At 40.7% G+C, this 27194-nt stretch overlaps 1 protein-coding gene across 2 annotated transcripts in view; it reads right to left on the reverse strand.

Annotated features, from left to right (window-relative positions):
* Positions 1-27194, reverse strand: part of kiaa1549lb (KIAA1549-like b) — a 61190-nt gene that overhangs the window by 13956 nt on the left and 20040 nt on the right. Inside the window, exons 2-13 of one of the 2 annotated variants that reach the window (XM_067487347.1) lie at positions 23767-24105; positions 20011-20508; positions 19787-19902; positions 14832-15051; positions 14426-14559; positions 13532-13700; positions 8222-8281; positions 6722-6873; positions 6023-6194; positions 5298-5461; positions 4567-4602; positions 2532-2722 (exon numbers count right to left, since the gene is read on the reverse strand). In XM_067487347.1, coding sequence (XP_067343448.1) covers positions 2532-2722; positions 4567-4602; positions 5298-5461; positions 6023-6194; positions 6722-6873; positions 8222-8281; positions 13532-13700; positions 14426-14559; positions 14832-15051; positions 19787-19902; positions 20011-20508; positions 23767-24105 — 2251 coding nt within the window. The remainder of the gene's footprint in view (positions 1-2531; positions 2723-4566; positions 4603-5297; positions 5462-6022; positions 6195-6721; positions 6874-8221; positions 8282-13531; positions 13701-14425; positions 14560-14831; positions 15052-19786; positions 19903-20010; positions 20509-23766; positions 24106-27194) is intronic. The other variant, XM_067487356.1, reaches the window with a different exon arrangement.

Here is a 27194-nt window from a genome sequence, read left to right on the forward strand (position 1 = left end):
TCCCTTTAAAAAACTCACCTTCCACTCTCCATTTCTCAGTCCACAAAACATAGTGAATCATTACTGTATTGTTTTTTTCATAACAGTAAATTGTGTGTTCATTTATTAAGTCATTTTTGTTCCTTGTTGTTTGAAACAATAAACAGGTCCAGTTTTATATTTTATTATACTGCTAAAATCTGGTTATCATCTTATTAAGTTGTTGGAGTGTGCACATGCATGTCTTTGTAAATGTATCTGCCCGTTTATGTTTGCAAACATTTTCTGTTCATGTGTCTCTAAAACATGTGCATTGTCAATAGATTCTGCTCTGTGTTTCAAACCAGCATCAGTTTGTGTCCAGGGTGAAATAATACTGGTTCTTCCATTAATTGGACAAACAATTGCTTTATCCAATTGTTCTTTCACCAGCTTCAAACACTGCACTTTAGTTGGAATTAGAGTTGATCAAGCAGCGGCTCAGAGGACCCCAAGGCTGAAAGTGACATCAAAGCACCATGGTCAAACCTCTAATTGTCTGGTAAAAATGATAACAGCCAAAACGGACTGTGGAGCGGCGGATGAAGCAGCGCTGTGGTGAGTAAGCTCCATGCCACTGCCTTAGTTACAGGCTCATCAAAGACATATAATGTGTAAAAATTAATTAAGGTGTATAGGAAATGTTTACACTGGCTGATCTGGTATAAATGAAGGGGGGAATTCAGAGAGGAAGTCAAGTAGGGCTAAGTTTGAAAAATATATACATTCCTCAATATGATTTTGATGCCAGTAACATGTTTCAAAAAATAAAGACGGGCAACACAAGACTGGAAAAGTTATGTCATGGTAAAAACAGTGGAACACCTCACAAGTAATTGTTGTTTGCACTATAGTGAATCAGACATGGTTTTAAATGATTTGCACATCACTAATTTTTTTTCTCCTTTCAGCTTATCCTGGGAGTTCACAGTCACCACAGTGTACCATTGTCAGCATGTTGATTTGGCACAGTTTTTTTTTTACACCGGATGCCCTTCCTGATGCAACCCCCACCAATTTCTAACGCGCTTGGAGAGGCACTGGATGGCTGGGGATGGGAATGGGCTGTTGGGGGTTCAGTGTCTTGCCCAGAGACACTTCAACATTGAGCCGAGACCAGGGATTGAACCACTTAACGCCTTACTAACTGAACTACAGTTAGATTTTACACAGTATCCTAACTTTTCTAAAATGGGGTTTGCACACCTAATGGAAGGAAGACAGCATCGACTTTCAGGGAGCTAAAAAATGCTGATAGACCTTAGCAGCAGAAATAATCAGTATATCGATCAGTATATAGATTTCCTATTCTGTCACATAAATCTAGTTGTATCTCATTATCCTGCAAGGGTTTAAAAAATTATGCCCTTTTGCTGTTACACAATTAAATAATTTAACATGATTTAACATGGCAATTAATTCCCAAAAGAGCACTACTGACTGTCAGGTGAGGAAGATGGTCAATTTCACCTGCCCATACAGAGAACTCCGTTAATGACGGCCTATCATTCAGCATCAGGGAAGAAAGACGACAAACAGCAGAACCGGAGGGCTCTTATGTTTTATCGCCCTGCATCTACAGGCAGCCCAGGAGCTTCCTGACAGAGCAGTAGTGCAGTCTTGGGGACAACACACACACACACACACACACACACACACACTAAACAAATGCGTAACCCTTTGGACAGGTTGTGGATTTTCAATAGCTGCAGTATACCTATAGTATGTATTTGGTAAAACACAAAAGGGAATAATGTATTCCCATTTCAGTCCAACTACAACTCTAAAATCAACTATTTCAAACGCACTTTAGGACGTCATATGAACAATGTACTTTAAAGATGGATTTTTGTTGTCACTGACTGCATTATAATAACCAGAAATCACAACCACTGTTGCTATGCTCTACTAACAGGCCTACTAGCATCCACAATTGAACATCTCAAGATGTTTCAAAATGCAGCAGCATGTCTCATTTTTGATCAAGCAAATGGAACACGTCACACTCTAAATGTTCATACCTCTGCACTGGCTTTCAATGCCCATCTGCATCTGCTTCAAAGGTCTGACTAGGTCGTCTACAGAGTGATCAAACAGTAAACATTCTCATGCAGCCCCACAATCCCTTCCACCAACTGTGCTATTTTACCAAACAGTGTCTGGTGCTCCGAGTCCCACATAGCTAAAGACACTAAACAAAGCTCTTCGGCTCAGTGGTCGCATGAAGGTGAAATGAGACACCAAACTCCGTTCAGCCTCACTCCAAACTTCTTATACGCTTTGTTAAATGACTAAATGTCAATGTAGTGTTCAGTCTTGTCAAAACCAAATAAATGAAATCCTCGAGCAGGTTAAACATTACTAAGGCAGTGCCTCTAGTATCCAGTTACTTATTGTAAGACCAAAATCAAAAGTAATATCAATATTTTACCATTACAACAGTATGTTGTTATAGTAGATTTTCACATTTTGGGGGATTCAGATTAGCCAGAGAATACAAGAGGTAATGATACCTTTTGTGTTTTTCAGTGGTGAGGCTTTTCTTGTTGGCTGTTCCATCTTGTTTCAGGGCCTTTTCTAGTGAAAGTGGCGGGTCCCGAATTTGTAGGGACATCATTAATGTGTCCTGACTAACAGGCAAGGTCTCCTCATCTCCACCCTGTTGGCCCAGGTGCTGCTTGGCATAGTCAAAACCCTGGACTGGCTGAAAGGGAAAATGGAGAAAGACAAAAGTGCAAATAAAATTGTCTTCTTCTCAAATACCTGTAGTCAGAGAAACTAATCATTGATGGGAGAAACAAAGCGATATACAGTACATTAGCCAACCAGAAAACAGCTCAAAGTCTTTTTACATAATGTCCAGAGGATTTAAGGAACTGAACTGGGATGACTATGCTGCTGTGCCTTGAAACAGTTAAGCATAGATTAACTGAGGCCCGTTCTCATCTTCTCCCAAATTCTTGTCAAATAAATATCTGACAGTGGGTGGTGACCAGATGAGATTTGCAAAGTTTTCTGAGAGAAATACAGTAATAAAGTTAAGCATTAGAGCACAGAGAATAAGAGAGAGGTGGAACAGGACATCCATAGCACGTTTCTCTCAAAACAGTATTAGTACCGTGTGTCCACATCCTAATAAAAAAAGGTACAGTGGAGGAGGGGTTGTAGGAGTTAAAATCCACAAACTAAAACGCACAAATGCACTGAAAGACTTAGTACTAGTGTAACTGTAGTGTTCATAGATGGCCAGACACACATCACTGCCTAGAGTGAAGCTGAGGCATGGTGCTAAATCGGCGGACCAAAAACAAAATGCATCTTCTCCTCTCCTAAAACACACACGCAATCTTCTCTGCATTCAGCTTTCAAGCTTAAACGTTCTTAAAAGAGAAAGATGATTTAAAACAAATTCAAAGTTCTCTCAGCAGAGCAGGAGGCCTTGGGTACAACCTGACTGCCATTTGTCATGCTGCCCTTTCATCCATCCCCTGCGAGATTAAGACCACTTTACACATCCACACCTAACAACCCCCATTTTAGGGGATTAGGAGTGGTAGGGTCCTAATCGTTACATCTTGATGACTCCACCCTGTTCTCACCTGTTCCCCCACCTTAATGAGCCTATTCAGGCCAGAGTGGAGCAAAGGCCTGCTCAGGAGGATATAACTTTTATTCAGACTCAAGATGCTGCTTGGATGAGTAGTGAAAAGTTTCTAACCAAAAAGAAAGAAGTCCATTTGACATGATTCAATCTTCCGATAACCAAACCTGGACGACTGAGAATCTTCAACAAATTCAAAGTTGTTTTCACTTTTCTAAAGTTTTTATACTACTTACTGGAAGAAAATAATAAACACTTCCTAAAATGTAAACTCTTGCCAGGAGAAAGTCTACTGGATGTAATTATATGATGGAAATATTGTTTAGGTGTTTTACTTATATGATAAGAATTTTCAAGGTCATCAATTATGTGAACTAAATACTGCTCAGGAAATAGCACCTGTGCTGCTTCCGCAGTTGAAGGTAAAAAACTCTTTTGGCTGCTTGTCTAATGAAATCCCATAACTAAAGCGAAGGGATTTGCCGACGTTTACTCTGCATTTTTTTTTTCTACACTGATGTAACAACAAACAGGGAGGTGGAGAGATATCTTTGATTATGACATTGTGACATTATTGATGCAAAAATAAAAGAGTTTCTTATCTTCTGTACTCGAAACAAACAGGTGTCAGGGTGAGCACACGTGCGCGCGCCCACCCACACACACACGCACACACAAACATACAGTCCATAAAAGCCATTCTCTATAAAGCTTAGCTTTTTAAATGTACCATCTGGAGACTGTGCTGCATTCAGGAAAATCTTTATTACTCCAAAGTAGTGCTGCATCCGTATTTCTCATGAGCACAGCAGAATATATCGAAATTTATCATGAGTAATGTTTTCAAGGATTCCATTTCAAATTCTGCTTTTGGCCCAGTTTGGAGTTCAGAACCCTGAAGAAGAAAAACAGATTTGTGATGAGAGGATAAAGAGAAAGGAAGATACCTGGTGATAAAAGCCGACATCTCGCCGATACGCCATCTGAAAGTAAGAGCAAGAAAGAACATTTTGGCTACAAAAACACAGGTCACACAAAAGTGATTACACGAATAAACAAAAGAAATAATATAAATTTTGATAAGTGGGTAACAGTTAGACAACACATTCTGAGCAAGCTAATAATACCACCTACTGTCCTCTGACTAAAACTTCCAGGCTCCCCTAACTCAGCAGGTGGAATCACTTGAAAGTGTGCCAACTGATCACTTTCTACTTTTGCCATAATTAGAACCAAATCATTTCCTGGAAACTTTATCGGTAACTATTTAAAATGTAGTCCGAATTAGATTAATTTAAAAAAATTCCCACTGCGGTTTTTGCATATAAAACATCAACCCCACACTGACCTTCGCAGACTTGCTTCACTCCCTGACATAAGCCATATTTTTGCCACACACTCTGCGTACAGTAACAATAAAGTCACAAATGCATACTCTAAGTTGTTTTCACTATCCTTTAATGTACTGATTATTTCCTAATTATTAGTGTAACACTGTGATAACCAACATAATCCATTTACAGTGATAAAAACAAAAGTCAGTGCTTTATCGTGTTTGCTTGAAAACTTGAAAATGACCTAAACACTGGTTTGATTATTAAAACAGCCAGTGGTGATGATTATTAGCTCCAGTGTATTTAAAGGCAGACAGATACACGCTGCATCAAAGAAAAGATACCTTCGCTCGAGGATTGAGGTTGCCGATGGCATCGGCTTTAAAGTCATTTTTATTCTTCCTGCACAGCACAGCTGTGATGATGATGATAATGAGTGTTACCACAGCGATGGGGGCCAACACTGCAGCAATTATCCAAAGGTTATTAGGAGGGTTCTTGACCACAGCTGAAAAAAAAAAGGGATGCAATTTTTCACCATCGTCGTGTCATTGCACACCAGCAACTAGACTCTAAACACAGAATGACAACCGTTAGTTTATTGATTAGTTCATTGGAGGTACTCTATAATACATAGCCTGCTAAATCATGCAGAAGCATCTTTCACACCCACACCAAATGACACAGCATACTGCCCAACCTGATATACAGTGAGCCTGATTCAGCTATTGTAGGCAACAATCTATACTGTAAGAGAATGCACCAAGTTTTGTCTCTCTCTCTCTCTTTCCTGTTTTCTCCTGACATACTGTGTTTCACCCTCTCTGCCCTTCTTCTCCCTTTCTCTTAACAGTGAGCAGCGCTGCAGCCCAAAAAACAATGTCCTGTCAGGAGTATTTCAGAGAGATTAGAGAGCAAAGAGCTTATGAAACCTTTTCTTTGAATCCTCCATTCCAGCACCAGCTCTTCCTTCCTATACTCAGCATGAGACGTGTTTTGGTTTGAATGTCTGTCTGTCGGTGCGTATGTCTATTTGCTTTGTTGTCCACTGGACGAAGGCCGTGCTTACGTTCAGCTTGCAGCTGGACAAAGTAGCCCAGGGTGAGCGCCATGGTCTGAGAATCCACTGTGTTCAGGGTCTTGGCAGCTGAAGTGCCCGATAAAGGGACACCATTGTGCTGGATGTAATAGGTCATCTCTGCTGGATTCTTCGACCCTGCCACCCTACGGATGCTCACCATCTGATTGAAGAAGAAAAGCAACGACCTGTTTCCTACAGTACGTTCAATACCAGCTGCTGATGAATGGCTGGTTCATTAAATGGCTTAGCTTATAGAAAGGAAAACAAAAGTAAAAAGCATGCATCTAGGCATAGACTCTCATGAGAGGGAAATGCATATGGACGGCTTATTTAAACATTCAACCTCTGGCTTCTTTGCAATTAGCAGATGATGAGCAGCGAAGCTCCCTAATTATCGGGGGCTGACCACCAAGTAATCATGCAAGCGTGTGCAAAAGTCCATATCAAAGCGTACATCTCATGAAATATTCATACTGTAAGAATTAAGACAACAAAACTATTGGATTAATGTTTTCATTAGACCAGATCACTCAGGCGAAACTTCAGAGTAAGAATGTAAAGTGATTGATTGTTTTCACTCTCTAACCGTTTGCATTGTAGACTTTGTAGTTGTAGTTTGTTCTTGTTCATTGTAGTTTGTTCTTCCAGAGCAACTCTGACAATCCGTGTGCCGTGGCAGTTTCTTACCTGGACAGTGTAGCTGCCTACAGTAGTAGCCCGTCTAAAGCGAGTGCCTTGCCGGCTTGCCAACACAAACAACTCTGCCAGCCGCTGCTCCATTAGACTGGCAAAGCTTTGGTACTGTCCCTCCAGGCTGGCGTCATCCACATCCTGGATAACTGCAAATGAAGATGACAGAAAGACAATAGCCAGATGGTTGTTAAGAGAGAAAATAAATTGTTGGCAAGGAGACAAAATTAGAAAAGTGTTTGTATTCGTGCATGTGTCTGAGACAAAGAGACACTTGAGTGTCCTCCCACTTTTCATAATCCAGTGTATGTATTTGTGTACTTTAAAATCACAGCCAAACCGTTGGCATTTTACTGCCAGTCTACTGTACAAAAAAGCAAGTAAGCTAAGATTGTTTATTATGTGAATGGCTAAAAAAAGGGGGTAGGAAAAATAACGCAGGCCACATCTTGCAAACAACAAAGGGCCTTAAAAAGTCCTGCATTGAGATACATTTGCCAGTTACCATTGCATTTGGCCGTGAAACCCTCTTTATTTGAGGGACTCACGTGACCACTATGGCTGCTGCAGGAGGGTTATGGTATCTGTATTCACCTTAAAACATTTATGTTTCCTTTGATCGGACCTGGTCAGAATTCTAGCATCACATGCATAATTAACATACATATTTTTGCCTATAAATATTAGTTTATTCATCATCAGTGGTCCTCAGGTTGCATCCCAGAAAAGTGATCCATGGATCACAATGAGTTGAAAGCCCACGTGGACCCCTAAATGTTTTAAAACTTTCCGCCACTCATATTCAGCTTTAAATATGTCAACCCTATGCCAGTCATTGCATTGTGGTTCCCAGACTGGGAGGTCCGTATCTGAAGCTGATTTTGTTCTGTGTCTGATGGATATGTGCAAGCTGCTATACAACTTCATAAGATAATGATGAGTAATGATTTGTGCTTCCTTTAATCTTTTTTGGAAGTGTTTATTTCCCCCAGTGGTCAAATATTACCTAATGCTACTTTAATCAGTTCCATTTCATCAGTTGAAATTCAATGATTGTGGTTGTACATCTTGTTCAGTCTGAGTAAATCCAATTAACCAGGGGGTGACCTTGATCTGACTCAGCCTCTCATTGCAGTAAGTGCAGGGTTAAGAGCTACACAACCTGCTCTGAAAGACCCATTTGCTGTACAGCAAAGCCCTGAGGATGCCCTTGAAGGCTGTAATCTATATTCTAGCCGCTCAGTATATATAGTCATTCATAAAGGAGTGAATAGTAAACTACAAACAATACAGGACTCATATGCATCTAATTACTCCTGTGTAAAAAGGCAGCTTAGCTTATAAACATAACCAGATAATTATATTCTTAAGGGTCTAATGTGATTTTTTTCCGGAATAACTATTATTGCATTCGGCATCATTACACACACAAGATACCCCAGAAGATATTACATTTGTATAAGTACAAAAATAAAATGAGATATATAAGATACCTACCTGTGATAACCCAGAAGTCTCTAGTTGCAATGGAGGTGTTCAGATTGTGATACTCCAGAGCTGCAATGACAAAAAGAAAAGAATTACCCCAACAAACAGTCAATCTTAGCGTTACCTCAGCATTTCTATTTTTTGTTATTAGGTCTAAACTAATAATAAAATGATTATGTGATAATCTCAATAAGTGCAAATGTTACATTTTTTCACGCTGTGGTATTTACAAATTTCTAGATCACTTCGTTTTAAACCTGAATGCGACTTAATTTTTGCGGTTTTTATTGCAACAAGTGGTGCTCTGGTTAGCTCGACATTTTTGCAAATACAGGAAAGTTCCCATGAAGTAAGGGGTGACAGTGTACAGTTTTGCATATTTTCTGTGATTGAAATTTCATTTAAAAGCCTTTATAAGCGCATGTCAGACAAATGCAGAAGAAGAGCTTTCTGCTGCCTGAGCTCTGGTTGTCCCTGTGTTCTCTTACATCTATTTCCTGCCTGATTATGCCTTTGTGCTGAAGGCTGGTGATGTGGTTTGGGGACTGCTGTGTCACTGGTCTGTGAAAGAAGACTAGCTACAGAAATGTACACTGAGGCATGACAGGAGAGGAGGTGGGAGTGGGATGGTGGGGTGGGAGGAACAGTAAGGGCAGTTATTGGATAGGACTGCAGCACTGTCAGCAAAATCAGTTCAATGCTGTCTAAATCATGTGGAAAAATAATCACTGAGGAGGTTTCACATGTGCCTCCACTGCTGTAATATGAGAGCCTGTGGAATAAAAACTGAGCAGCATCATTCCATGACGTTAAAAATTGCACTCACCTATAGAAAGCGATTATTAAAACAATATTTCATATTTTACACTAGAGCATTTCAGTGATTGTTATGGCCAAAAAAAAAAAAAAAGAGATATTTTGCAAAAAGTCTTACTCATAGTATTCCAGCTGAGAGTAATTGTCATAGAGCGGAGGGGGGAGTAAAAGAGCTGAGCGCAGCAGTCCAGTTTACATAAGCACCACAGGCACAGTGAGGTACCTGGTGCTACAGCACAAACAGGCACTTCGGAGTGGTGTGAGAGCACGGGCATTTTCTGTTAGAGCAGAGCCCAAGGTGGTGTGAGAATCCCCAACTGTTAATTATTTAGTGTGATAATTGGCTTTGAAGTGAGGAAGCAGCCGCTGCCAGCATATGCTCACACCTCACTCCTGTGAACAGTGTAATATCACTAATGGCGAAGGCACAAAACAAACAGAGCAAAATCCCTGTCACGTGCTCTCTCATGCTTCCTTTTACTCTCCAGACTTACAACGTTTTCCCCTCGTCACTTTCTGCTCCCTTAAAGTCTGTTCTTTAGTTCTTCTGTTTCTCTGCTCCCCGAGCTAATTCATGCAGCCCATGGGCAACTTCACTTTCTAACTTCATTCAGTCACAACACAAGATCCTATTAATCTTCATTTAAAGTGTGTAAAGCAAAACAGCTTCCCGCCCTTGGTGACAACGATACCATTCAGGAGCTGCATCCTTTGACGACGGAATTTGGAGCCAGTTTTGATAGTGTCACACTATTCAATGTGCAATAATGATTTCTACTTTTTAATGATTTCTACTATAAAAACGCTTCAGCTTGGGCCAACTGCACTCAGTGGGACAGAAGGTGCACGTCACTGATACTGTCATCATCAGGAAATTATAGCTGGCTTTTAAAAGCCGTAAGAATTATGAGAAGAGCAGTGCATCCAGCATTTCGTAACAGGCTACTGAGCTGACTAGGCAGTGGGTTTTGATGTTATCCCTAAATTTGATTTAAAAGGCTCCCATATGCTTTTTTCTTAGTTTTGTTTGTTTGTTAAAATTTTGTACCACAACCACCATTTTTTTAATATACTGACTTTCTCAGTATCTCATGACCCACTGCAGGCTGCTGGATTGTGTAGAGCATTCATATTCTACATCCAACATATACAACAATACATTTTTAATAAAAAACATTCAGGTTCTGTAAAGTGACAACACCATGTGTTTGTCCACATGGACAGATGTTATCTGACACTTGGTTTAACTTGAACTTTTGTGTTTAAATTCTGCTGTATATGATCATGCAAGGCACACTCCGGGAGGATAGAGGAGATCCAGAGCCCAGCTGCCCAATGCGATCAGCAGCGGGTAAAGAAAATGTTTTTAAAAAGTGCTTTCAAGACAAAGCTCAGCTAGATGGTACGACGAGGAAGTCTTGAAGTAATTCTTGGTTTAACCTTTAACTGTGCTGGGATCCTGAGCAAGATCTTGCACAGCCATAGCTCTGTCAAACGGACCAAATTCTTTAGAATAAAATGCCTCAAAGCTGGTCTGAACCTACTGAAATTAAGCTAGGGAGACTGACTTCTCCTTAAACACAACCCTAACCAGACATGTAATTTGCAGGCATAGGTGCATTCAAATTCACATTCAGACTAATGGTGGCGTGTCTCCTTGACCCAGTGCAACTTTTTTATAGATTTTCTTCAGACTTCCTTGAGGTTGACGAGGCAAAGGACTGTTTACACTGGATTACATTATGGAAGACACTGATGGCTCTTTGTCAGATATAGCCTGCTATACTGTGTCTACATAGTCAGAAAACAAACGAGCAGCACATCAGCAGTAGCAGCAGCTTCGGTCCTCTGTCACTAGGCAAGATGAACTGTGCTTTCCCTGGAAATCAGATGAGAGCAGGCAGCGTCAGCAGGGGGCAGAGACAAAAGGCTGTAATCAGGAAGGACCATTTCCAGCAGACTTGACAATCTGTACAGATTATAGAATAACATCAAAAAAACTGATCCTGACTTCATAAAGTATCAACCAACCTATTCAGCTTAAACACATCTACGATAATTGTCGTCTCGGTTATTTCTTCAATAAGACAGTAGACAAAATGTTTCTAAGGTGATTGTAAACATCATGTAAGAATGAAACTTGAAAAATGAAGCATTTCACGTGGAAATATAGATGTTTGGGTTACATGCCTGATGTAAGGCAATCATCATGTTAGTGTGTTACATATGGATTGGTTGGACAGACTTCATTGCTAAAAAAACGAACAAATTTAAAACCAAAACCATAGAGTGAAAATGTCCGTTTTAGGTTTAGCTTCATTCTGGGGGATCTACTGAAACGGTTTGGACGATTACAATTCCAAATAATTTTTTTTTTCCATTTTCTCTTGGAAGGCCTAGGAAAATCTTACCAGAGCAGACAGTGTTGCTCTGAACCTTGGGTGTAGTTTAAAACATTTATGTGACAATTAAAAATACAAAAAAGCGTAAGATGACTGCTTTAAGGAATGAAATAAGTAATATTCATATTGTAGACTACACCTTTAATATCCATCCAGCCTTTGTGACTGATAAAATAACATTTATTCTGTCAGTATAAATCTTCATGGTGTAAAATCAGACCAATAAAGTACAAATATCTTCAATCCAACATGAAAATTGAAGTTTGTATAAAGCATGAAGATGTTGAGCCAACTTCTAAACTGATGAGGTCTTAGATCAAGTGAGAGCGAGATGTCTCCCACCATGACCTGAGGTCTTATAGTTAGTGGGGAGCAACAGCAGCACTTGGCCTGTTATTGGTTGCGTGACGTCAGTGCAAGCTGGAGGACAGTGCAGACCGGTGATTGATTCTGAACAGGCCTGACTCATCTCAAACATAACCTGTCACTTGTTCAAGCACAGTACTGAATGTAGGTCAGCTGCATTGTTGCAGCACTCAGAACCCATGTAATCAGTACACATGTAATCCCTGTGTGTTTGTGTATAAAAAAAAAAACAAGAAAATGAACTAACAAATTAAAATTCACTTCACATACACATATTCTGATTAAGTGGGGTGACCGTCGAAGTGTCCTTGAGCAAGACACTGAACCCCAAATTAGTTCCTCCCTGTGGGTGTTGGCCGGCTGCATAGCAGCTCCCCCATGGATGTGTGATTTTGGGTGTGAATGGGTGAATAAGAAGCAGAGTAAAGCGCTTTGAGTTCCAATAGGTAGAAAAGCTCTATATAAGTAAAGACCATTTAAAAACCTATTAAAACCTATGTGTTCCATGATACTACCGTGACATAGATGGATTACAGATGAAAGACCTGTGTAAATGTGCAATACAAATGCTAAACCAGGAAAGATTATTACCCTGTTTGTGCTATTGCCCACAATCTATAGAGGTTTCCAGAAAAATGCAGCACACATGACATATTGACCTTGGAAACACAGTAGAAGATATTACTTCTTATTTCTCCAGAACAATGGCATTTAAAAAGCTCCCACAGCTTTTGTTTACACTAACTTAACAAGGGAAGCACAAGTCCAGGATGTAAAGTCTGGTTTTTGATAGAAATTGATTTTGATACAGAAAATTTGCAGGCAATTGTTGGGTGAAATTGTGTGTGTGTAAATGCAGCCTAAATCAACTTCAGAACTGAGCGTATACTCTGAATTTACTGCAAACAAGGTCAAGCAAAACAGTGAATCTCTCCTTCAGGGATCAATAAAGCATCATAAAAATGATGTCTCATTGCATCTCACCGTTCTGCCAATCTGCCAAACCCTCCTCTGGGTCGTATACATATCATTCGTCAGTTACACTGAGGAAGGAAACAAGCTGTACACTGGGACTCTACTGGGATTGCTGTTTAGACTCCCGCTGAGTCCCCGTCACTCTTCATTTGTTTATCTCTGAGTACGGCTCTAACACAGACGGAGCGGCAGCCTGAATAGGTCCTCAAAGGAGGCTGAGATGAAAGGCGTGGGCTTAGTTGTGTCTTTGCATCTAGTGTGTTTAAATGACTCAATCATTAAAAACAACTGTGATCATAAAAGCAGCAGAACAGTCACAAAACATCCAATTACTGAGAAACTGAATGTCAGTCAGACTTAGTGACTGAATTCCTGAGTTCAACCATTGAACAGATACGTGTATACCTTCTGGAATCGTCGATCCCATGTGACTTAAAAAAAAAAAAAGCTCACAGAGCATCAAATTTTGCGAGACAAACTTTCTTGATTTTTACTAATGAATCCAATCAAATCCAATCAGTCCTTTTGTTCAAAGGTTTAGAAACACAGATGAGAAACAAGCCTGCTTTATCAAAAGTTTTTGAGAATCTCTGACAGACAGGTGAAAAGTGAAGTGACATTTTTTATTTATTTTTTTTATGTAATTTGAGTTTGGAGAACCAAACATTACCATGAGAGCTACTTCAGGTTTCTATTCTTGTAAGGCTGCTCAATTACTTCTGACTAACAGATGTTTTTCTGAATCCAAAATGTAACTTACGCTCAGCAATGATAAGTGGTGGGTAGAAGAGGAAGTAGCCCACCAGCTCAGCTGACAGCTGACCAAGGAGATTAGAGGCAGTGGTGCCATTAAGGAAGACAGTGCCATTCCTCACAGTGTAGACCAGAGACACAGCAGGAGTGGCTGCTGCCTGGGAGACGCTTAACATCTGGGGAAAACAAACAGGAGGAGAAAGAAGAGGGCAAAAACTAAAATTGCGATGTGCAAATGTAACAGATTAGTACAAATCCTGTAAAACATAGTGGCCTAGTTTAATGACTAAGATTAATGAATACAAATTATTTACACCTTTGATCAATAGGTATTTTTTAAATCAATCATATCTAAAAGCACATGCGCTGGGAAATTGGCATGGAATGAAAGAGTGCAAAAATAGTGTATTATCAATTTGTTCAATCACAAAAAAGAAACCATCCAATTAACTTTAATATAGGGTGCATTTTAATGTGGCAGCTCATTAAAATTAATACAAACACGGCCTCCCTAAACATCATTAATTTGCATCTCAGAGACAGCTCTTGTTTAAAAGCCAAAGCCTGATGGGACAACTTTGCACAAATTGCACACTATTTGCATCTGTTTGTAGCTGCCAATTCACCAAAACCACATGGAAATACTGACGTGTAACAGGGGACACAACTGCAATTCTGTCGATTGTATTATGTTGCCAACATTTTTAATAAACTCCAGTACATGTTGTACATGACACAGTCACAAAAAGATTTCAAATCCATTTAAATGGCAAATGACACTAGAACACTGCACCGCACAAGTTTAAACACTGGCACTGTGTTCACAGTTACAGTTTCAGCAGTGTAACAGTCAAAGGGGGAGGACACCCACACAGAGCTATAACTTCTTACACTACAGTACCTGAACAGAAAGCCTGCTGTTTGAGTTGAGCATTTTGGCCTGCGCTTCAGAGAACACCTTCTCAAGCCTCTGTTCCATCATTTGAGAGAATCGACAGGACCGAGGATCATCACCTGCTCCCACAAACTGCAGCACTGGAACATAAAAAGGAGATGAGCTTATAAAGGGACTGTGCTGTACTGTCCTTGACTTAAGGCTTAGTGCGTGTCCTAACTTGGACTCTGTCTAGCATTGTTGTCATTTTCCCCTTTAATGTTGTATCACAAGATTTTATTCTTTTACTTCCCAAACCTAGTTTCCACTAAAGCGGGTCCAGTGCACAATCACAGCAGGAACAAATAACAGTTAGTCCAAAGCTGATTTCTGAAATATCTTTTGCTTTCATCCTTCCTGAACACTTGCTGACCTGTTTTCAGCCGGAAGCCAGTGGCTGGGATGGGTCTCCATAACCCAGCTGGGAGGGGCAGGGCTGTCACCATGGGGAGGTACTGTCGCAGGTCTGCAATCAGCTTATCACGGCCGTAAGACTCCAGGCCTTCCAGCACTACAGAGGGAGGGTAAACCATATCCGCTCCAGTCACGTGGTAAGCCACTGTCATATTGGGAGAGCCAAAAACAGTCTCCACCTGATAGGAAGATTCAAAAAAGAGAATGAGATATGTTTGAGAAGAATTAACAGCAGTTTGTAACAACTGTTTGTCTTTTTTCGCTGAAAATTCCAAACCTGCTTTAACTCATCACTTGTGTGATGAGGTCCAGATGTGTGCTTGTTGCTGTTGTACTTACATAAAGTCATGTCTCATGGCATCTTGAACCTTATTACACAACAACCTCAACACTGACAGAAATTGATTTTTAGATTGTAGGCATGAACCTATAAAGTTGCACAAAGTTTAAGAAAATTTCATATCACAATACAGTAAACTCTGAGAACATTTACTTGCAAACTAATTTTACGTTGAAATATCCAGTGAATGTCTGTTTTGGCAAATCCAGTGAATTCAAGTAAAACACAATTTTTACAGTGCCCTTACCCTGATCGCAACAGCACCAAATACACAAAAGAAAACCATAGTTTGAAAAAAGGTATTCTATTAAAAAACTGTGCAAATAATACAATATAAAAGTAGGCTATCATCAGCTCTAACTCTTTATTCTTTGGGTTTAAAATGGAAGTGATGGGGGGCAAAATCTCCAGTCATTATTCTTTAGAAAATGTGCATGTAAATATAACATGAGGCTTCAGCAGTCTGAGTTAGTCAGTTGGAGTGCACATCTCTCAAAGTAATTTTAGCATAATTTTTTTTCTTTATGTTTCCCGGGGCAGTGTATTCCTGTTGAGTTGAGATGGAAGGACTGTAACAAAAACAGGGATTTGTACAAAAAAAAACTACCGGAAGACATTCTGTGTGACATGTGACTAATTTGGAAGTTTGAAGCCTCATACTGCCTTCAGATAAAAATGTTTACTATATTTTTGCACATACTTTATGGAAGACTGTGGAAAAATTGCTTCCATCACCTAAATAAGAATCATCTCTTGGAGGAATCTCGTAAAATGCTTGTTTCAGAGTTCATAAACTGTAGTTACCCAACTATTGTTTGAAGACACCAAATCGCTAACAACCAGAGTGGTCTCTCTCACCAACAGACCACCCCCACTTTAAAATGCTGAATCAGCTAAAGAGCCACAGACAGGTTCTACTGCTGCCAACAGTGTGGGCGACAAGGCAAAAACTGGGGCAACCGACACCCTCGGGCTTGATGTGTCAAGGCCCTTAGTGTAACATTACCGGAAACATTGCCATTACATACATGATACCCAATGACAAATTTCATCTTTTGGTATCTGCAGCACATTTCCCAAATACCACCACAAGTTTCCTTTCAGATCGCCACTGTTAATCAGCAAACCTGTTCTTTCCTTCTACTGTATGACAACTTAAAATGAGCACTGTTAAAAAAGGATAACGCTGAAGCAAGTTTAAAGTTTATTTTCATATGATAATGCGATGAAAAGAAACTCTTAATGATAGAAAATATCTGCAAAGCCACATAGACATATTTGTAGCACGGCCCTTTAGGCAGGAGCAGGTGCTACTGTCAATCAGTCATATTAGCAAATGAGCTGCATGACATTTTATATCGAACGATTTTGGATTGATGGAGCACTTAAGAGCGTATTTCAACTATTCACTAATGAGTGCATAAGGATGAGGGGGAGAGAGTGATCATGGAATACAGATATGTGCAGAGAAACCCAGGGGGGGAATGAAGGCTGCTGGGAAGAGATGAGTGAAGCAAGGAAGGGACTGTTAAAGAGGGAGTTTGGGACAAAGAAGCTTATGTTCTTTGACTTACAATGCAAAAGGCCAGGTATCACTGCGTTCTTATATATCACAGAAACAGGTGAAATCGGTGCGTTTCATAACTATGTGTCATGACATAAAAAAAGATATGTTTGTCAGTAGGAGTTTGAGTTTTTGGTGAGCAGAAAAAGGAATCATGACAGATGCAGTGAAACTAGCTTTGTGTGTGTGTGTGTGTGTGTGTGTGTGTGTGTGTGTGTGTGTGTGTGTGTGTGTGTGTGTGTGTGTGTGTGTGTGTGTGCTAGAGGGAGAGAGAGAGAGAGTGAGAGACAGAGGGAGAGGTGAAACCATTCAGGTTTGCTATCCAAACCCATCTGAAAGCCTGTGCTGACAAGGTAGATCCACAGGCCAAAAACACTGAGAGCCTACATTCTCTGTGAGTAGCTGAGAGTCACCACTCTGCCTCCTCACAATTCAGCCTTGTTATGAGCTCTGTGAAAAGAGCCCTTTATTATCACTTCATCCTCTAAGGCTTCACCCATGTGAAGGTGTTATTAAGAGATTGCATTTCAAGCCAACGAGAGAATGGCAACACACCCACTAACTATCTTAGAGACTGTGAAAGAGTGCCAGCAGATTAAACCAATGGATCTCAGTTTTCACATTCACAAAGTTTTGAGCCACAGCATAGCCTAGAAGACACAGGACAGAGGGAGAGGATGCAAAAACAGTTTGTTTGCATTTTTTAAAGGTTCAAAATGGTTTTAGTCTTATGGTCCAATTCATTTAGTCTATTTCTCATCATCGTTTTAGCATCAGCAAGGCACATCGCTCTTCTCCGATCCATTTATAACCTATAATTAAACAGAGAAGCAATTTCCCTTGCCAACAGCTTGCTTCCAATTGGGTAAGAGAGCAGTGCTACCAAATGGAGCTCATGCAAAACTGAAATGGGTGACAGTGGTGCAATGAAGCAAGACACTTTCAGAGACATACAGAGAAGAGAGGGAGAGAGAACGAGACAGAGAGAGACAGAGAGAGAGAGAGAGAGAGAGAGAGAGAGAACATGCCAGAGCACTGACCTTCAAATGGGCAGGACAAACACAGAGCCATCACTCTCAATTATTTGATACTTCCACATTGAGAAATACAACACGCTGAGATTGCAGATATACAAGTAAACACACACACAGAAGCATGCACACACAGATGAACTTAACACTTGCTCAAAATTGCAAAACTCTAAAGGTCCAAGTCACTGGAGACTAGGACGGGAGATGTTCCTTATGTAGGGGAAGGACTTGGCTGTTTTTTTTAATTCCAAATATATGCACAACATCCTACCACTATTACTAAACACTGTGCACTCAAGCAATCCCTATCTCTATTTGACAGATGAAAACATACACATTTTTACTTCCACCAGAATGTGTTTTAGCATAGCCAAGAGGTGCTCCTGATACACACTGACTGGAGGTGTTAGATGCTTACTGGGGACAGAAGAATAGTTTTGGCCCAGTAGGAGCCATGATTGGTTCCAAAAATGGCTAATCCGCAGACACAACGGTCATTGTGTATGCACAGGATGTGTTTGTCTCCTTATTGTTGGGGAAATGATGAGATTGGTTTCCTCCAGAAACCAAAACTGGTGTGACTATTGCTAGAATAAGATTTTATTTCAGGGACATGTGAACGGATTCATATATGCAGGTTGTAAATCTTTTTTTTTTTTTTTTAAATATAATGGAATTTGAGCTACAGTTCTCATCTACATCTTGTTTTAGGGTTGGTACAGATACTCAAATATGTGCCATCACCCACTGTCTTCTGGGACACATTCAGTCAACCTAATTTCTATATTAGTCCTCATCTCTTCTCACATAACCTATATGAGCGTCCAAGTTACATCACTCCACATTCAAGCCACCACAGAGCACAATTAGGAACCCTTCACTGTTCGCCCATTGGAAGACATTTTTCTGATTATTTAGGTTCACAGTTTAAAACTCAGCAATAGTTTAGGTCTGGGAAAAAGTAGTTGTCAAAGTTCTACAAAGAGGGAAAAAATGAAATCTATGACATTTGTGAGCTATAAGCTTTAAATAAATCTGTTCATTAAATTTAGAAGAGTAGCAATATTTTTGAAGAGCTTTTACTTTGCTCTGAATACAAGTGCAGAATTTCAACTGTATCCCTTTTCAAGACTAAAATTTTTTTTTCCCTTTATGGATTAATTTAATATAAATTTTTGCATTAATATGGTTTTTAACTCGACTCGATGTGAGAGAGGTTGTATTTATATTGTAGGAAACTTGCCACAGCAGTTCAATCTGTGTCTGCCAAAACAGTAAGAAACTGTATGCCAACCCATGATGTAACTGAAAATCTGCACACCAGTATAAGACAGCACATTCAGTTTGAATTTGCTGTAGTGACATAATTTCTACATAACATTAAGAGAACTTTCAGGATTTTTTGGTCTCTATCCTAAGCACATGGACATAAATATGTGTGTGCAAGTGCACACATACAACATCATACACAACCTGTTAATAGTCCAACATTATTACATTGATGCTAATGTACAAACTAAATTAGTGATGCCTCAGCAAAGAGAATGGAGAGAACAGCAATGAAAATGATGCACAGATAACTTCAGTGTTTTGCCCAAGGAAGCTTTGACATGTGAACAGGAGTAGGCAGGGATCCTACCTGGCCAACCTGAATAGCTGCATATAGATTGATAAACTTATGTGAAGTTTCTATCCAAAAGTTATTTATTTTTTGGTTGCATGTTGGAGAAGTGATTAGCATTCTCACCTCACAGCATAAGAGTCATGGGTTCAAACTTGTACGTTGACTGGATTCTTTCTATGTAGCATTTGCATGTTCTTTGTGTCTACATGAGTTTCCACCAGGTACCCAGTTTCCTCCCACAGTGCAGTGGGAGAACTGTAGGGTCTAAATTGCCCCTAGCTGTGACCCTAAATAAGGAATGTGTCATCGGTTATGGATGGCTGGATTATGGATTAACTGTAAATAACAGTCTGACCTGCGCTTGGACCGAAGTGTCATTCAGAGCTTTTCGGAGTCCCTGACTTAGTCCTCTACGCAGGTTCTGCCTCTGGATGCTGTCCAGCCTGTTTCTTCTCACATAGATGGAAACAACTAAGAGAGACATAAAAGCAGACCAAAAAAGACAGAAACTGAAGTAAGAGAAATGATAAATATTCACAATAAATTTTTTTTCAAGACTGCAGCAAAAGCACTGTTTACCTGTTTTCACCCACATTCTCTCTGTGACGTTGCACTGCTGTGGTGGAGCCTCTGTGGTGGTAGTGAAAGGGGAGATGAAGATGGTGGTGGCCCCCCTGGGAGCGCTCGTCCTCGGCAAAGGTGGAGTGAACGTTCTCCTGCTGGTTTGAGTCCTGATGGTCGTGGTGGTGGTTGTTCTCTTAGTCACAGGTGTGGGCTGGAGCGTTGTACTGGTGGTTGACAGTGTGGATCCGATGGTGACTTTTAAAGAAGGCATGGTAGTGGTAGGGTCTTTAGTTTTGGTGGTTGAAGCTACAGTTGTAGTGGTGAGCTTTACAGAGGCTGTTGTGGTGTCCAGTTGAGAGGGCAGAGGTGGTACCTGAGATGTCCTCTCTGTCAGCCCAGCAGAAAGCGTAATTCTGCCTGTTTGAGAGGGGACTAGACCACCCTCTTTTTCTTTGGGGAAAGTGAGCGGTACTGCTCTGGATGTTCCAGCATTTAACTCATCTATCCCCGCCTCTGTAAGGACAACAAGCATCTCAGTCACTTGCTGTGAGAGATCAGAATCTATTGATGAGATCACAGTGGGCGACAAAGGTGAAAATGTGGGTGGAACAGCTTTTATGAAAGATGATGATTTGGTACCAGGATACACACCTGTGGTGGTAGCTTCAGAAGACACTGAGCTGTTAAGATTCTTATGTAAGACAGACACCTGATAAACGCTGGCACCACTGAGTGATGGTGATAGAGGTTTTGATGATGATGACAACAATGTTGATGGTGATGATGGCACAAGCTGTTCATGTGAGATTAACCCCTGTACTTTTGAATTAGCTTTGTTATTGACACTGCCAGGACCCAGGAAAGTGCGTGCAGGGGTGTTTGAAAGTGTAACAGGAGCATTGCCTTCCACCGTGGGTCTGCTCTTACACACCAAAGCATTAGAGGCAGCTAGTGAAGACGTTACAGAGTCAGTAGTCAAGTCAGACAGAAAACCTTCTGAAGTTTGTGCTGATGGAGCTGTGCTTACAGGGGCTTCTCTTTGCACACTGATGGTCACAACAGATCTGAGATTAGCTGGGGACAAATTTAGACTGCGCTCTTTAGATCCCGATGTTCCTTTAATGTATGTAAAAGATGGGAGTTCTCCAACAGTTGGAAACTTTACTACTACGGATTGATCCGTTGAATTGAATATTCGCACATTACGCTCTTGTCCGTTTCCCAGAGTTGGATGGTCATGTGATGAGCCATCTGCTGGTAAATTATAATTTGCACTATCAAAGCCAGTAGACGTATTTTCTGATTCAAAAGCACTGCTTTGAAAAGGCACAGGCTTGGTGGCTTTCCACTTTGTATAGGATGCTATTAGTTTTGAGCCAAAGCTGAAAATAGTGCCCAGTGTCTCAGAGCTGTTTTGTCTATCACTGGCTGAAGTAGCTGGTGCAGAGGAAGCAGCAGAGGGATTGGTTGTTTGCTTGCCTAAATAGAATTTTGATTTATCACTGCTCACATCAGTGATTGGTCCCTGTGAGTGGGAATAGGAGTTTGCCCTTGGTGTCAAGATGATTTTTGACCAAGAGGAAGGAGCAGACTGCTCATAACGGCCTGTGAGTGTTACATCATGTTTATGGGAAAGACTTTTAAGAGATTCTAATGCAGCATCAAAAGTTACTGGAGGAAAGGGGATTTCAGTCTGAGATCCTTTGAAGGAACCTTCAGAGCCTTTATTCAATGTAAGGACATCTTTTATAGCTATGAAAGATGGAAGCTGTGTGGTGAACTGCCCTGATGCAGCACCCTTCTCGTAAAACACAGTTCCTTTGATCAGAGTAGACTCTTCATTTCCAATAAACGAAGCAGAAACTGAATCCTTACCATTGTTTATATGGAAGCCCTCGGTAGGTCTACTCTCGTATGACATTTGAACATTGGAAGATGGCAGTGTTTCATCATATCCTGCTTTAGTTTCCGCATCAAAAGTCAAATTTATGCTGTGACCAACCCTCTCAGATTTTATGACATAGGCAGCTGCAGCAACTGTCTGTTGAGATTTATGGGGAGATGTGGTATTAAAGTTGTGGGAAAACATAGATAGTAACAAAGATCTTGTTTGATAAGGTCTTGGTGAAGGGGTTAATTGAGACGACAACAAGGCTTTAAATTGGTCGGCAAAATGTACCTCACTATTAGCTGATATGTCCGTGTTACCATCAATACTGCTGTGGTTTGAACTGTGGCTGACAAATGGGCGCAATAAATATGTAGGCTGAGTGGGGCGTGAAAGACTTACAACCATGGTTTTATAGGTCAGGTCATTTGCTAACCTAACTGGCAGTGCTGAACCAGTGTGATACACTGTCTTAGTGTTGGGGGAAGACAGTGTTGCCCATCCTCTACGGTCCTGAGTTGTACCTTTTGGGGATCCTGTTTGCATTACAAGTTCTGGAATGTTTATGACTTCATTACTTGGAAAATTAAGTGAATTGGACTGTGATGTGGAGGAGGTTGTTTCTGATCTGGGGATCCCACTAAGGGTGGAAACACTTGTGGACTCAGGCCTCAAATGTGTGTGTGAAAGTGAATTAATCTGATGAGCTTGAGTGGAAAAGGGCTTGAGCTGTGCTCCTGCTATCGCTCCGCTGTTGTAATATATATTGATGGCAGGAACTCTGGGGCCCGCGTAACCTGCTGCCATCAGTAAATCATCAGGATTAGATGCATGCTCCGAGGACACCACGCCAGAGTGGATAGGCCTTAGCTTAGTAATTGCAGTTTCAAAGAAAGATGTTTTACCTGGTGGAGTCTTGGAGGAATCTGTTGTAAATGATCCAGTGGGTCTGAACATTATTGCTGGTGATACAGCTGGATTTACAACATGTGAAGTGAAAGGCAACATGATTGTATCTCTAGTGCTTTTGTGAACAAAAGCTTGACTATCTACTGTCGTCTTGTCTTTATTTTCTGCGTATGCGGTTTGATTTAATGTCTGCTGTGTGAGATGACTAGAAACTGAATAGCCTGTAGGACGGGCAGACTGCAGAGCTGATCTGAGATCTGGCAAATCTTCCTGCTGGCTTTGAACTGTTTGATTATTTAGACTGAAAGGAAATGAGGTTCTAATTTTAAGACTGTTTGATGGTTCATGGACCATATATGGGTTCTGAGTTTGAGTTGGTCCATATAAAGGCTGGTCAGATATATAAAATGATGTATGAATGCTAGTTGTGGATCTCTGAATTATTTTTGTGCTTGGACTTGTTATGAATCTTTCATTTGTTCTATGGATTTTGTCTGCTAAGGAGTAAAATAAGTCTTTTGTCACTTTATCACTCTTTTTAGTTCTGGTTTCACGTGGAAAAGGACTGGTTGTTTCCCGTTTTCGTCCATATGTAACAGCTGAATGAATGGTGGATTGTGCAGTTGTGAGGCTGTCTGTCCTGTTCGGAGACCCTGCTGGTGACAATTTTACTGTTTCTGTCAGAGGGACAGGGCTGGATGCAAGCTTTTGACCTTGAGATGAAACAGCTTTGTTTATCCACTCAGTTGAAGATGATGGAGAAAACAGAGACACAAAAGACAACACAGATGCTGATGGAGCTGATGTAGAAAATAACGATGACAGCAAAGAAGATGATACCGTTGATGATGAAAATGATGACACATCCTCATTTCCATCCACTATGGACATGTGTGATGGCCTAGTGACAGCTAATGATATAGTAACAGCCTGAGGTGGTGTGGTGTGTTGGCGAAACATTTTGAAAGTCAGACCTGAGCTGGCGACAAGGATCCTGTCTCCCACAAATAATGTAGATGAGGACTTCTCTAAGCCCTGGCTGAAACTATGTGAAGGCCATTGGGTAGTGTGGGTCTCCTCCCTTGTGACAGACGGCGAGGTTCTACTTTGATCAAGGCTCACTGGATGTTTGACAGTTCCTGCCATGACAGTTAGGACAGAAGAAAAAGCAGGCTGCCCTGACAAACCTTCCCCCTCAGACTCTGGGTCACCATCTGAATGGACGACTGAGAAAGGCACCTCCTCAGGAGCAGCTGTAACTGCGGGCTCGCTAGATAGAGAGGAGGATCCAGAGGCATCATAGGTGGATTTTTCTGTTGATAAAACAGAAGGGCAAATGGAAGGTTAATAGTGGCCATCATACTGTGTTTAATTCTATTTCACGTGACCCCATTGATATTTCTCTTTGTGAACGAATAAAGCCAAGTGCAGGTACATCCTGGACAGGATGCCAGTCTATCTCAGGTCAAACACAGAAAGAGACACACACAGACAACCATTCACACCTATGGACAAAGTCACCAAGGGGGACACAGGAGTATCCGGAGGAAACCCACGTACGCATGGCGAGAAAAAGCAACCTCGACACAGAAGGGCAAAGGCTGGCAGGTGGATTCAAACCAGGGACCTTTTAGCTGTGAGGCAGCAGCACTAACCACTTCACCACCATCATGCTGCCCTTCGAAACAACCCACCACACTGAATAGGAAAAATATGAAGAGCTTTGGGAGTCAGCTCCACTACAAGCCTACACCAGCACAAAAAGACACTAACTTCTGCAGAATCTTTCTGCAAAAAATGTTCTCTTACAAGACAAGCAAAGACAGTAAGACAACAAAAGCTGTCACCAATTATCCTGCAAAAGCCACATCCTCAATTCAAGCAGTTGAGAGAGAGGCTTTCAAACTAATTTGAATACCCTTAGAGCCAACATACATACACAGTGCCTGCCGGACCTCTTATATTAGATATTACATACACGTTAAGTGTTTAGTTGTTGTTTTTGCACAACTAAATTGACCTGTTTCAGGTATTATAAAGGTGCCCGTTGTTACACGGACTATGTTAGATAAGCTTTAAAAGTTAAAATAAACTTTTAAAAATCTATTTTCATGTACAAAACTGGTTAATCATTTTAACCTAAAATAAGATCATATAACAACCATATCACAAATGCTACCAACAGCTCAGGTTTACTTTCCAACACTGTCAGACAGTACACCAAGGGCAAACATTTATGTATTCTTAAAGGAGAGAAAAAGAGACAATCTTCAAAGTGGAACGAATAGAATTATTCAAGAGATGGCACCCGTGCGCTCGAGTATAGCAAAGATAATTCGACTTCTAAAAACGCACAATGGAACAGTGTTACAGTGGTGGAGACTGTGCCCCAGCAAAAGGCAGAAAGGGGGAGAGATATGGAGGTTTACATTACAGCAACTACCACAAAGATTGTGGAGGCGATTAATGCAGCGAGACGGCCAACAAGCCCGAGTTGTCTCATTCCTTTCCTGAACTGGCCTTTACTTTTATTCTTAGCACATCTCAACACATCCATATAGCACTTCTTTTATCCATTTATAAAGCTTTGCAGTCCTGTCACATCTACCACCCCCTCAGCATGTTTCCACAGCTGAGGTGCAACCAGCTAACACTAACACACAACTCCTTCAGTGTCTCAGACACGGGCAGGAGACGAACCCTTCGACAACAGACATTTACCTGGAGAGCAAAAGGAGGCTACACACTCATGTATGAGTCTTTTTTTTTTTTAATATACACTCTGCTCATGCATAAATGTGAGGCCCTTGAGTCGATGATTTCTGAATTACAAACATGATGAATAACCTAAGGCAGTGTGTATTCACGCAGCTGCCACTGTAAAGCTGTCTGCAGTAAACTGCAGAACATTAAAGGAAAAGTGAATTCTGAATTGTCACCAATATCCCAAAGAATTGGCATAATGCTTGTTATAATTTGTTGTCACAGCGATAACTGCCAGCATTAATTTCTTAAAAGACAGTCCCTTTGTGCTCTATTCATGACCCCACTTAATTCCATTTGCTCAATAAATCACTAATGTGCTGGAATATGATTAGTGAAATTGATATACTGCACTTTTTAATATATTTTAAAAGCTTAAGTCATATACTCATCAAACCAAGGGTGAGAGAAAGGGAAAACTATTCTCAACTATTCTCTATTCACAAAAAAACTTTGCGATAAGGGCGAATGTGTGTCCTACATCAAGGCCACTGAGAGGTCACATCACTCAGTCAATGTGAAAGAACTTCCTGCACCAAGCAACAAGACATTCGGTGAATGGGACGATGGCCAGTCCAAGCGGAGGTGTGAGCGTCCACCTGCAGTTTGCCACCTGCGCTGACATGGCTGGGCATATGGACGACTGAGGACGAGGTGTGCAGATAAACGGAGAGAGAGACAGACAGAGAACGATGGAAAAAGTTGGGCTGGAAATGTGAGCGGCGAAAAATTAATAAAAAAACGGAACAGTCCTAGAGTAAATTGAGCAACTGTTTGGTAAAATGTAGGTATAAGAATGAGGAAATGTTTAAGGTGGAGGCTATTTAGCCACGATAATTACAGAGAAGTAGTCTGCAGGTCAATTCCAACAAATGTAATTTATCTTCATGACTCTACACACCAACGAGTTTATATCCTGAATGCAGAATATCTGAAAAGGTCACATTGTTTCACACATACTTCTACCAATCTAGGTTTTGTAATACTGTTATACATAAGTGGTTATTAATTGTTTGGGTTGTTTATTAAGCAAATGTATCACATGCTAATTAATTCTAGTGGCACAAATGTTTGTTCTCGTTATATCACTATGTATTGAATTTCACTTGCTTTTGAACCGTTGGATTGACAAAACAAACTATTTCATTATTTATTTTGTCAGTGTGTTTCTTTAGTCAAAAAAGAGTTACATGTGTCTCCTGAAACCCACTGCAACCAGCACACACAAACCACAGACCTCATTTCCACACTCCTCTTTTTTTTTTATTTCCTTCTGTAGCCAGCACTATCTTTTAGCTGCCAGGACTCAGACATGACACTGCTGGGGCTCCCGCTGCTCCCACTTACATTATACACTGCTTCTCCTTTTGCTTTGAGCTGTTTTTGTTCTCTTATGTGCGGCAAATGGTAAACAAGTGAGTATAATTCAACAGTGAGGTGGATGGAACCCTGGGAGCAGAGAAACAAATTTGAGAAGTATGGTCTGCTTTTTCTGAGGACGTCCCTCCAATGTTTGGACTGTTTATGGGCAGGCACAGTATACAACAGCTTTGAGCTGTTGTCCTATTAAAGTGATAAATAAGAGCCTGAATAGTGAGGCAGAGGGTAGTCTGGGAGGAGAGAATTTCAATTTAAAACA

Source organism: Channa argus, chromosome 2 (genome assembly GCF_033026475.1).
Source record: "Channa argus isolate prfri chromosome 2, Channa argus male v1.0, whole genome shotgun sequence".
In the NCBI taxonomy this organism is placed as follows: domain Eukaryota; kingdom Metazoa; phylum Chordata; class Actinopteri; order Anabantiformes; family Channidae; genus Channa; species Channa argus.